Raw genomic sequence first — 13,224 nt, 5'->3', positions numbered from 1 at the left:
GTGTTCTTTAGCACTTGTCCACTGAGCAGTGGAAGGAGGTCAGCAGCTCCTCTCACACTGTCCCTGGAATGGACACTACTGCTAAGAGTACGAGTCCTTCCTAAGGACAATCAAAGAATAGGTAGTCTGCCCCAACCCCAACATCCATTGCCCTAGAAGCTCTTTATTAGCAGATAACCTCCTCTCATGTTCCTTTCCTTGAATAACTTCTAGTTATGTCAGTGGGACTTTCATAAAAAGAGTTAAAAACTTTTATTTATATACGCAATTGGCAGCATGCTTCTGACTTTGTGGCCCATCAGGGCTCTGTGGCTGCACAGGTGCTGGCATGGTGGCAGTTCTGGAAGAATATCACAAATCTGTTTAATAGATTCATGTTGTGAAGGGCACCATAAGAAGGAAGCGCTTGGGAGGATTTTATACAGAACCAGTTTGCTTTTGAGGTTTCCTGCTGTCAGTAAGAGTAGTTAGTTAAAAGAAATTCATCCTGCTGAACTTCAGTTGTCTAAACCTTAGGCAGCTAGTTAAGCTAGTTATTTGAAGCTCAGCATTGTGGATAGATTAGGAAATATTGGAAGATGATTGTTTTTTTCACTGGCTTTGGAGGATGCCTTGATGACATGCTTGAGATGGATGCAGTTTTTAAAGGGTTAGTTTAAAATGACCACCACTCTAAATTGGCTTGCAAAGGCACTTTGGTACCAATATCCCATTCATATCTGAAAATTAATCCTTGACACAGGTCACCGCTCATGTATGGCACTTAAATAAGGCAAGTCATCCTGAGTATTAAAAATAATAAAATTACATATTGATCCCCTTAGGTAGTTTTGTTTTCCTGTAGCCACTTAACTGATACTGTGAGGCAATCCAGCACCATTTCTTCTGGTGAAGGCTTTCCTTGTGGCCTGGCAGAAGTACAGAGTGTTTTCACACCATTTCCATTTAGCAAGTGGTTGGGTAACAGTGCCCTGGTTCAGTGTCACATGTAGGTGGTGACAGTGCTCCTCCTGAAGGCCATGACCATACATTGGGGAGGCTCAGGATATATATTTATGCTCCATAGCTTTTGGTAAGATTTTAATCATAGTAACAAACCTTTCAATTATATTTGCCTTGTTCATCCATACTGTCTTACTGCTTTTATAGGCAAGAGCTATTTTGCAAGGTTTTCTAGATGACTCTGGCCAGACCATCAGCACATTAAAAAGTTTTGATTTAGTTGGATTAGGAGCTGTTCTCTGTGCTTTGAACTCCACAGAAATCACATCCATAAGGACTGCTGAATTCAGGTACTGCATTTTATATCTAATGAAATATTTATTAGTAACTCTGTTGATTAAATTTATTGTGCCATTTTTGTTCCATCAAGATTTTCAGAGCCTAAAGGACACCTTTTTACATTTTAAATGTTTAAATGCTTTTAGAAAAGCAGGAGGCATGCAGCAGTTGTTTAAAATGTGTTCTTTTATAGTTTTCCTCTGCCATTTATATCCCACCATTTAGGTATTGCATCAAGAAATACAGGTTTTTGCTTAAAACCTGAAATATTTATATGTAATTTGTGCACATACATTTTAAACTGCAAATGGGTTTTACAGTCTTCTTACAGCAGGCTTAAGTATATTCCAGGCCTTTTTAGTACTCCATGTAAATGCAGCTTGTAATGATGACCTTGTTGCCTTTTGCAGTGCTGCAGTTGCAAGAATTGGCCTGTTGTTTTGTAGCACCCCTGTTCTGAGGCAGTTTAAGAAGATGACAGAATCTGTGTTTGGTGCTGCAACCAGCTGGAATGGCTCTGTTTTACAGGAAATTGGTACTATAGCAGGTAACAAAGCTACAGCTCCAGATGGTAATGGTTCTGAAGCATTGCTATGAAGAGATGGGTTCACCTAGCTGGGGAATTTTCTAAACTGGCAAAAGGCATTTCTTCCAGAGGGGAGTCACCTGCAGGGACAGGCATCCAGCAATTTCAGAAGGAAAAATCGTGGTATTCTCTGTAAGGTTCTGTAAATCTGGTCAAACTGACCTTGGGAAGCACTGAAGTTACTTCTTATGTCCTGTAAGTTGGAAGGGGTAAATCAAGGAGGGCAAAACCAATCAGGATTCCAGACCCAGTCACTCTTTGTGAACCAGGCTGCACTGGGAGGAGCTGTGCTCTGGCTCCCCAGGTATCCTGCCTGGAAAGAGTGGGCTGCCCAGGGAAGGGCACAAGGGCAGGACTGGCCTGGAGTGATGCTTCTCCAGAGTGCTCTTGCAGCCTCAGAGACCTCCTGAGCCAGAGGTCACTCCCAGTTTTGTTCCTGGATTTGTTTCCCTGTTATCATTTAACTGCACCTTGAGCTCTCATAATTTTTAGCATCCCCAATGCCTGTGGCAATGATTCCCTCCATAACCACCTAAGTGGTGAAGAAGTCACTCCCATTGCATGATTATGCTCCCTAACCATGGATCAGAAGAGACTGTGAATGAGCATTCCCTAATAACATTGCTTATGATTGTATAGGCTTTTATAATTCTCTTTTCCAAGGTGAAGTAATTCAGGTAGAGTACATTCCATGTCAGTGGCTAAGGTCAGAGGATTTGTAATGCTGAAATATAATGAAAGAAATAAAACAGAAAGAACCAGCATCTCTCTATATAACACCCTGGACTAAGCCATTTATGATATATCTTTTATAAGTGCTTAAAGTTTATATTGCCTTAAAAATAACATTAATCGAGTTTTATTTCTATTATGTGGGTTTTTTAGGTGGTTTGAGTGAGGATGAATTAAAAGCTTTTGATAAAAGCTTGATGCCATATTTCCAGCCATCAGCAGTAAGACATATACCTCCTGAAATTTTCCAAGTAAGAGCTTGATTACTGAAGAAGTTACTAAATTTCTATTGTTTTTACTCTAGTATAAATAAACTGCAGCATTGATTGATAGGTTGTGGGTTTTGGCAAAAAAAATTCTTTGGTCTGTTAAGTGAGAGACCATCAAGGATCTGGAACATTAACTTTCAGCTGTATCATCTGTATCTGTGATGCCCATGAAATATGCTGGACAAGCTTTATTCATCCTTCAGAATGCATCCCAAAGAAATAGCAAACATCACAAAACAGGGAATGGACACTGTATCTTCCAACATTTGATTCAGATCTGAATTTTTGTCTCTGTTTATTAACATTTGCAAGGATGCTGTAATAGCTACAGATTTCTCTGCTGACTGTGCAAGAGCTGCTTTATTAACCTAAAATCTGGCACCATTCTCCCGAGTTAGCTCTGAAAAACAGATTGTGCAGGCAGATACAGATCAGAAAGGAATTACATCTAATTACAGCAGTATTGAATGTGGACCACAAATTAGAACAGGGATCCTGAGATCATTGCCCCTGACTTTCTTTGACTTAGTGACAAGATTAATACTCTGCCTGGGCTGGTCTCTTTCAGATGCTCAGGCAAGCAATGTACTTATGGACAGTTGAGCTAAACAGAGAGTTAACTGTGTCAGCTCCCATAAAAAAGAAAAACTCCTTGAGCACTAACTGTGCACAGTACCACTGACAGTTCAGATAAGCCTAAAATGTCATTACAGAAACTATTTCTTTGCAAAACAGCTCGATATCATCTTGTAGCATTTCTAACAAACAACATTTTTGTTTTTAAGAGTAGTAATGATGCTACAAAAAGTGATTAATAAAAAGCAGGGTACCTCTTTGGAAGAGTTTTCTGTATTTGAAAGATACAAAGAAGACTTTGGTTTTACATGGGTTTTTTATGGCCTCATTTTGCAGCTCTATAAATTATTCAGATTTTGATTTATGAAAAATTACAGTGTATTATGGACTTCAAGTGAGTTAAGAAGATGTTCAATTCAAAATGTCTGAACCTGTAGGCATTTCCATGAGTTTGCTGAGTTTAAATCAGCTCACCATTTGGTAGACAATGAAAAATGGGCAAGGGTTTGCTCCATCATCTGACCTACTTGCAAGGGGAATTTTGTCTTTCCAAAGTAGAACCTGGATGCAGAATTATTGCAAGAAAAAAGGCTTGTTGTGTAGGAGGGTTAAAATGCTTGTGACTGCAGAATGTTAACTAGAACTAAAGCAAACCAGCCTGCTCAATAATGCAGGCTTTACAAACTGCTTAATTGCTACATGATATAAGATAATTACTGTAAGATTATGATTGCCATGTTTAATTTTTAAATTTAATACGAACAAACTGGGAAGATTTTCAATCTAAATGAGAAAATTGAATAATAAGATTAAGCATGGGGTCTTTTCATCTCATTGCTCTACTGCTAACTGTAATCAAAGGTCAAATGTAAGTTCAAGTTGAGGTTGCTTGGGAGCAGATATAAGAGGAAATAAATGAAAACACAAGAGGTTGCACAATACCATCAGTCTTTGAACAAATCAGAAAAGAAATGGCTGGAAAATTAAACTCCAACAATATATTGAAGAAATGTGCAGTACAGTGCTGGCATAGAAAGCTTCTCAAGCTGTCAGCTTCCAGCATCAAAGAGAAAGGTGACAGCTAGATGAGTGGTCAGGGAAGTAAATGAATACAGAGGATTCTTTTAAGCTCTATTGAGCTCTTTTACAGCAACACAATGTTGAAGGCTAATGTCCCTCATTCCAAATGCAAGGCAGTGCTGACTTCTGATTCCTTACCTGCCTTCTATAATTGACAGCCTAAACCAATTTTTCTGTCTTTTGTTCCTCCCAGGCATTGTCCCCAGAGCAAATAGCAAACCTGGGCCCCGAGAACGCCGCCATGGTTACAGGATCTCAGCGGGAGCATCTGGATGCAGCACAGCTCCAGAGCCTGGGGCTGGCACTGGACGGAGCCAGGAGCAGCAGCCCCGGGACACAGAGCACTGCAGGGTCTCCCCAGCAGGGACAAACCCCGGCTCCCAGCGGTGAGTGGAGTCCTCCCTGCTCCTGCCCAGGGAGGGCACACACCAGCGGGGTGTGAGGTCTCACTGCACACAGCAGGGTCAGGCTCTATTCTGAGGGTGGGTTACAGTGACTTTGCTAATCAGCTTCTACACTCGTGCCTCAAATCACATGCCTGACCAAGACAAACAGCCAGGAGGATGCTGGATTTACCCACAGCAAGAGGTAATGGAGGAAGACTGTCAGATGGCATGAGCAGCTGTCTAGTAGCATTACACTGTGCTAAGCACTAGCTTGTGTAAAAGGTAGTCTGAAACAGTGAGCTTTTCCCTCTCCTTCTTTCCCATATTGTTTGCCTAAATTTAAGGCAGAGGTCTCCATCTCTGGACCTTCAGGTCAGAGCCTTTATGTGCATCACAGTGTTGTTGGTAGAGCTGCAAGTGGGAAAGGAGGTAGAACTGGGGTGGATTAGCATTTTTATCCAGACTGTAGGGCCAATGAATCGTTTTTCTTGCTATTCCCATCCTATTTGGAATTAAAGCCTATTGGTACCTATACTTCAGTGGTTTTATCTTTTACTTCTTCATATTTCAGTTTAAACTGGGCAATGCCAATGGATGTGTTACAGTAAGAGAGTTTGCACATAGTCAAGACAATATTGAGAACTTATCCCTATCAGACAGCAAATATTGTTGTTTCCAGTGACACCAGCAAGACATAAGCTGTTGGATGAGAAAGAGGGAAGCTGAAGTGCTGAAACAGGAGTAAGGGGAGCTAAATTGCTAAATATGATGCCCTTGCTGGAATTAGAGCAGGCCTTCCCAGAAGCACCTGGGAAGTGCTCTTAGCCCTGCTCCCTCTCATATATGACCTGTTCCTTCTGGAGGTCTGCCAAAGGGAGGAGTTTTCCGGGTAAAGATCACCTGAGTTGTTGAGCTTCTTGTCCATTGTTCCTGGCTCCCTATGAAATGCTTCTCTTTGGAGCTGTGTATGTTACACTGGAAGTGACATCTCTAGAGAGCTGAATGTAACTAGGATTCAGCTGTTGCACTTTGCTGCACCTCCCTGTGGTGGTGTAGAGAAGACTTCTAGGCCTGAGCTGTAGCGTGACACTAAGAAATAAAACTTTCTGCTTTCCAGGTGCTCCTTGTTTGAGTGGCTTTGGCATCTGGCTGTGTGCTGTGTTTACACTGCACCTGCCTTTCTGAACCCTCAAGGGTTGAGCTTGAGGTAAGTTATATTTTCAATTAGAGGTAACTTTATAACAGAAGCACAGATCACCTGTAACAGGGAGGAAGGACTGTGGGATCCTCTTCCTGCTTTGAATACAAAGATAACAATTCTTGAATAATTTTTCTGTATTACAGAGGTGTCTTGTACCTTGGTACAAGACTATCTCTCAATCTAATCAAGGGGAAAACACTTTATCTTATCTTTATTGTAAAGCCAAACATAACAAAGGTATATTTAAAACTCCATGTAACACCAGTCAATTACTGCATTGTTATTTGGAACATGTTCTTGGTTTTACTCTGCGTTTTGCCTGTTCCAGGCTATTTATAAGATTTTATTCCACAAACAATTCTGTTTAGTAGAGTATTGTCATTAATTTTCATTGGATTTTAACATTTTGACAGGCTAATATTTAAGAGGAGCACTGGTGGGCTTGAAGTTTAGATTCCAGTTAGGCAAACTAAATGCTTAAGTATTCTACTAAGTCTTTAAGCAAGACATGTCAAAAGACTTAATATTTTTCTTTGCTTTGATTTTCAGTGTCCTGGAGCTTACAACAAAGATGCTAGAGATAAAAGAGTGTCAGCTCAGCTTGAACAGTAGAATCAAGAGGCTCTGAAATTCTGAGTGCAGAGTGGTTAAATTCTTACAAGCAAGATCCTCATCTGCCATCATTATGAGAACTATCTCCTTTCCATAGCTTTACCATTAACAAGTAACACAGTATCCCTGCAAATACTTGAAGTTTAAAAACTGGAAATAGCTTATCTGTCTCGTGAGAAAATCACTGAAATATAGGATTATGTGTTAGGTAGGAACTTGAAGTATAGAGAGGAGAGGTGGGGGACTGTTGTTTGGAGGCTGATGTCTGATACCCAGTGCTTTTTACATGGGCTAACTTGGTCCCACTCTTGTGTCCTTTTGTTGGGTTTTCTTTCACTTCAAGTGTACATTCCCTGGAGAGGGGTCCTTCTGTGTGGTGTAGTAGAAACTACACTAAAAGTTACTGCTGTTGCAATAAAATAGCTTCATCTTGGAGCTGCTGGTTTAAATCCTCTCAGACAAGAAGTGATAACAGTCTCTTAGAATTTAAGCACCTCTACAAAATGTTGTTTCCCCATGGCTGTTTGTATTCAATACAGAACTGTTGACACTGGGGGCATTGGCAATACTGTGAGTATTTCATGTGACAAAATGCACCATGGAAACCTGCTTATGTTCATCAAGAGACAGTCCTTTCACTCCAGGTGGGGTTGAAGTGTGCACCTGGGAATGCTAAAGGGAAACTGTTCACTGGGCCTATGCACTACTAGGACTGTCAATCCAGTATTTTCCACAAGACCTAGAATAAGGAATTTCTCATAAACCATAAATATTTTCCTGTGTTTTATCAGCATATGATTTAAGTGTCTAATATGAGCTTCTCATGCCTCAATATTTCTCAATATTTTAAACAATGGCAGGAAAAAGATATATTAAAAATCCTGTCCATGTGAACATATATTTTGATGTTTTTCAACATGATTTTAGACCATGGACACATGGCACAGTTTTCCATTTTGCCATTGCAAAAGTCTTATATTTTCTAGACTGAAAAAGGCAATGCATGGTTTGAAAAGTTTAGCTTTTTCATTCAGGGCTGTACTGTAGCAAATGCCCTTCAAACTGTAATTTGTATTCCTTTATGGCAAATATTACATCTGGCTTCTCAGTCCTGAAAGTAGAATTGAAATTTTTCTCAGCTGGGGAAGCAATAGGAGTGGGAGGGAGGGAAGGGCCCAGCTGCTGCTGGGGCAAGGTGAAAGTGAGCTCTTGCTGTTGTTGGGAGTAACAGTTCCACCATAGTCCCACATATTCTGTAATTCCTGCAGCAGCAGGGGATAACTTGGTTCTCAGGGCTTTGTAATTGGCAAAGTAGGCAGTGAGAGCCATTTCTTACCCCCTCCTTTCCCTCTTCCCCCTTCAGCAATCTGCTGCTTTGGGAACTGCCTTTGCCTATAACTAACCCTGGCAAGTGTGACATGATGTTATAGATAGTACTACATGCTTTAGTTCTGCATTTTATAAGCAAAGAATTATGATTGCTTCAAACTGCCTGGCACTTTTTTCTCTGATCCTCATGGTAAGATTGTAGCTTCTCCAGCTGTGTTTCCTTTTCTGCATGGGAACAAGAGATTGAGACATATATTTAAATAGAAAGAAGTTTGTTTTGTTAATCCCAGCAAATACATGCAAATGTCCACTAAAACCAAGTGGATCAAATGCATTATAAAGATTTATCTGTGTTTTCACATTAGAAAGTTCTGCCTCACTCAGATGTGAAAGTACTAAAAGGTTTTCTGATTTCTAGAAATTGCCTGACTTGAATTCTGTGTGCACTTCCGAAGATGCAGGAGAGTGTTTTCATGTCAAGAAGACCGTCAGCATTTCCAGTTCAGCTGCTTGGGTCAGATACGTGACTTAGCTCTACCAAGCCCTTCAAAAATCTATATGAGTTGAAAGTGATCTTCTTCTGTCAATATACCTGGGAGTGATTCTGTTTGCAATTGTGTGAGTCAGAGTTTAGCTTTTAATTGGAGCAGGAGTGAGTTCTTTGTTTTGTGCCATCTGTGCTGTAATTTCTTTCAAGCACAAGTGCTTTTAAATAGCTGAACAGCTTGATTATTTATATATTTTATTAAATTAATAATTACATTAAGAACTTTGGCATTGCATTTACGTTTGGTCAAGGGCTTATCTATTTCTTACAAGAGTAGTTTAGGACGGGTAAACGTGGCTGACTTAATGTTGTACTGATTTCACTATGAGATTGCAAATGCTGGTTGGTTCATGAGGTGGTGTGAGCATTTTGGATGGCAAGTATTGTAGAAAAGCAATTTTACTCCTGACAATGTCCCTCTTGTAAAGGTCACTGATGGAAAAGCCCATTCTACAAAATCTGGGATTCATTAGGCACTTCCATCAAAACTGTTGAAACTGAATTTCTGTGGGAAGAATAGATGGAAAGGGGAGAAAGGCATAGAGAGCACAAGTATGCATGGTATGTAATCTGTGTGTGTGACCTGCCATCCATTCACAATCCTGCACACTGCCAGAGGAAACTGAACTTGTACACTTTACTTCCATGAAACAAACCACAGAACCCCTCAGTGCAGACATCTGTCCCCTCTGCAGATGTGTATTGCATACAAGATGCACGTGATCACTTGGACTGGAATGCATTCACGGGAAAAATGTCTCACACTCCCTCTCTTTTTGCATGATCAGGATTTTGGGGAAGAATATACTACAGAGAAATGTGGTATAAAGATTTGATTCTTAAAGAAATGTTGCTCTTTGTAGATGTGGGTAACATTTATTTAAACCAAGCTTAATTTCTCCTACATTCTTTTTAGTTCTTTTAGATCTTTGAGAAAGAAAAAAAAATCAGATTTGTACATAAATCTGCTGTTGAATGCAGGCCATGGTAATAATTGTATCTGCTTATTGTGAGAACTGCAGCTCTCCTCTCCACTTGTGACCCTTGTGATGGTTGTTGGGCAGTGCCACACATCCTGTGGGATCCAGCTGCTGACAGTCAGAGCTCTGGTGTAGGCCTGGCTCCTCTGAGTGCTTTGAGCCCTGTGACAGATGTCCCTGTCCAGCAGAATGTGAGAGGAGGCATTTCATTCCTGTGACTGAATGTAGGATCCTTCAGAAGTTAAGAAATGGGAAGAAATACTTTTGTTGGTTTATTGTTTCAGTGCCTGATACCTTGATGTTCAGAATTGTATTTGGAAAAAAGGGCTACTGGTTCTGGATCAGCAGGAGAGAAAATATCCCTATGACCTGGTACTGAGGTAAATGGCACATCTGTGGTATCTCTGAATCCCCAAGAGGAAGAAAACAACTACCCATCCACAGTGTCTGAGAAGTGTCCCTGTTAAAGCTGGCATTATGCCTGTTGTCAGGTTTTGTACAGTGCATGGAATGTTTGACTCCCAGTGATCTCAATCTGTCACATCAGAGCTAACCAGCTCCTCAGTGTGAGGTTCTAAAGATACTGTTTAAAAAAAAGGCATCCTTCCTTAATTTTAAGAAGCCCTTTATTTCTCTGTATAATCTGCTCAAATATTCCAGAGGCAATTACACACTGCATTATGGCAGATTTAGCTTCTCACTTCACTGCTGTGCCTAGGGCTCATCACCCCCTCATTTACTTTCCAGTAACACAAATTGCAGCCCATCATGTCAGGCTGGGACCTTGTCAGAGTCCCACTGGCTGCCCCCTTGGAGCAGATGTGAGACATTGCTCAAGGTGTGCCAGCCAAGCACTCCTGGGGCCAAGGGAGAGGCCTGACTCACTCCAGTGACACTCAGAAAGGAGCAAGGAATCAGCAGTCACCTGGAATGTGTCACTTGAGCAGGTACTGGCCATAGTGCACCGTTGGTATTTTGGCTCATGCTGTGTTGTGGTTATAGATCCCACACACTGCCAATTTCCCCATGGCAGTCAAGGAACAGCCAGCAAACTGCAGCACCTCATTCCCCTGTCATACTCTGTTCTCCTTAAAAGTAAATATCAAATTTCAAATAATATCTTCCTTTTTTTTTTCTTTTCTCTAAAAGGCTGATATTCTGGGCTGGTACACAACTTTAAGCAACAGTGTCTCTTTATTTCAGTGAAACTATTTACATGTTTTTGATAAGTGTGGGGTTTTTTGGTGTGTGTGTTTTGGGTTGTTTTTTGGTTTTTTTTTTAAACAAGATCTCTAGGCATGGGATGAGGAGAGCTAAGAACCTTATAGTCCTGATTAGTAAAATATTCTCATCCATATGATGTGGGACAGCCTTAGGGACTGTTTACTCCAGTGCTGTTGGAAGGCAGGGATCTGACTTCCTTTTCCAGTAAGGCAGGAGGGAAACTGGATAGAAAAGACAGGTCTGCAAAGAATAAACAAAAACTCCACTCAAAGTTAAATTTCTTTTATTGGTACCCCAGAACATTTGGAATTGGTCCTCAGAAAGAGTATTTTCTGCATTGTTATGTAGCATATTGTTGGAAAGTGCAGATAAATAACAAACCTGTCATAAAGCAAAACAGACCTGTGTGCTATCCAGGTATCCATAATTCCATATTTTAGTTAAGACTGTGATCTATTATCAGACCATCTTTCCATATCTTTCTAATTTTAGTCTTTAGACAGAGAAATTATGAGACTACCTCAAAGACCCCACTGGACCTTGCCTGGCATCAGGACAAGTAGGAGTTTTGCACCATAGGATATTTTTATCAAAGCTCACATCTGGTTCTTTATTTGTACCCAAAAATAGATAGCCACAAAATGTATTATATTTTTTCTGCAATGAGTAGAAAGCAACCAATGTCCATCTGTCTCTTCCTGCCCCTTTCTGTTCAGCATCAGTCTGCTTTCAATCCGGATTAACGAGAGGATTTTCTTGCCCTGATGATGCAGGAACACAGGCATGTTCAGAGCTCATAGTCCAAGTGACTGAACATTGAAGTATTAACTGGAAGAATTGTGATTGATGGATTTCTTTGCTGGCAATAGTATAACATTTATTTTCTAATGTTTTAGCTGGTATAATTAGCCTTACAAATACTTAACATCTCACTTAATATCTGCAAACTTCTCTTTGAGGGACAAGGAGAAAAGGAGAGATGACAAAAGTAAATTCCTGTAGGGAAATATGAAAACAGTGGAAAATGCTAATCTGTCACAGATGCAACAGGGGAATATTTTCTCCTTGATAATTTTAACCATTGTATATGGAAGTGAACGGTATTGATTTATCAAAGAATAGCCATTGCTATAGTGAAAATCACATTGGTTTGGTGCACAAGCTGAAACTGCCCCAGGTCATGTTTAATTGGGGCCTGACATGTTTCAACATTTAATCAGACATCAGAAAACAACTTAGATCACAAACAAGTCCTGAATATGAACTGCATTAACTGAGCAGGAGTTGAGAGCATGGATGTCAGCTCTCTAGCTTTAATGTATCTATTAAATAGATTCCAGATATGCATCTGTCAGTGTTTTTATTAGCTACTTTTATTTCAGCATTCATCCTTTCAGAACTGTTGAGATCTGACATATTCAATGTTCACATTTCAATCAAGCCTGTGTCAAACAGGCTGGTCCAGCCAGTGCTGTAAAAGACATTTCTGTGTTTTCAGACCTCACACGTGTGTGCAGTGATGGAAGTGCCTCAGCACTGCAGCTGCTGATGCTGTGGTTATGAATTTGCACTTTCTCCTGTTGCAGTTGTACACAGATTTGGGGAGTTCTGCCAAATGCTGTCATCTTCAGTACAAATTCTCCAAGTACTATATTTGGAGTTTTAACATGTATCCTCAAGTAGGCAACTCACTGATGGTTACATCAAACATTATTTGATGCCAAAAATTATTCAATATCTGTTTAAAATAATTATTCTGTTAGAGTTCAGATCTATAAAACTTTTCAATTGCAACATCCAAGCTCTTCTCTTAGGAAGTGGTAAGAGATACTATGGAGCTTGTCAAGGAGTTGTACTGCTGTGCTTGTAAACACAGCGTTGTAAGAGGGCAGGCTTTGATTCCTAATCTCTGAAAATAAGTAAATTTGGTTTTGTCACACAGTGGGTACTTACTAAAAAAGATAAACGCAATAGCGGGTACTAATCAGTTCTCTCTTCTCAGGATTATGCAAACTCTAAAGATTTCAATGTTTGTGCCACATTTTAAACAGAAAAGTTAAAATATTTTAGTTAGCATCCTTTTCTTAAATTTCAAACAGTCTATAACCTTCTGCTCTGGGAACTTTTCACTGTATAATTCTGTAACAGTGAAGTCCTTATGCTATTTCCTCAAATGGGCTGTGAAACAATGTAAACCAAGAGATTTTAAAGAAATGAGCTTACCCAGCAAAGCACCACTGGAATAAGCTGTTAGCCATTTTCTACAACCATTGGAAATCCTATTCCTGGGAAGCTACTCGTATTTTCTTTGCTCTTATTTGGATTGTTGGATTTTTTTTACAGAGAACACTGGAGAGTTATTAAGAGGAGATACCTCTTTTGAATTGCCCACTGAACTTTGCTGGTCATGTCCTGTTTTGG

The 13,224-nt window shown here is 40.1% G+C and overlaps 1 protein-coding gene across 1 annotated transcript in view; it reads left to right on the top strand.

Annotated features, from left to right (window-relative positions):
- Positions 1-7,159, top strand: part of OTOA (otoancorin) — a 33,505-nt gene extending 26,346 nt beyond the window's left edge. The window contains exons 24-29 of the mRNA XM_039732298.1: positions 1,150-1,292; positions 1,692-1,828; positions 2,753-2,850; positions 4,718-4,910; positions 6,028-6,117; positions 6,661-7,159. Coding sequence (XP_039588232.1) covers positions 1,150-1,292; positions 1,692-1,828; positions 2,753-2,850; positions 4,718-4,910; positions 6,028-6,095 — 639 coding nt within the window. The 3' untranslated portion in view covers positions 6,096-6,117; positions 6,661-7,159. The remainder of the gene's footprint in view (positions 1-1,149; positions 1,293-1,691; positions 1,829-2,752; positions 2,851-4,717; positions 4,911-6,027; positions 6,118-6,660) is intronic.
- The last annotated feature ends 6,065 nt before the right edge of the window (positions 7,160-13,224 follow it).

Source organism: Passer montanus, unplaced genomic scaffold (assembly GCF_014805655.1).
Source record: "Passer montanus isolate IOZ18808 unplaced genomic scaffold, ASM1480565v1 scaffold8, whole genome shotgun sequence".
Lineage (NCBI taxonomy): Eukaryota > Metazoa > Chordata > Aves > Passeriformes > Passeridae > Passer > Passer montanus.
This window is presented reverse-complemented; position numbering and strand designations above follow the sequence as displayed.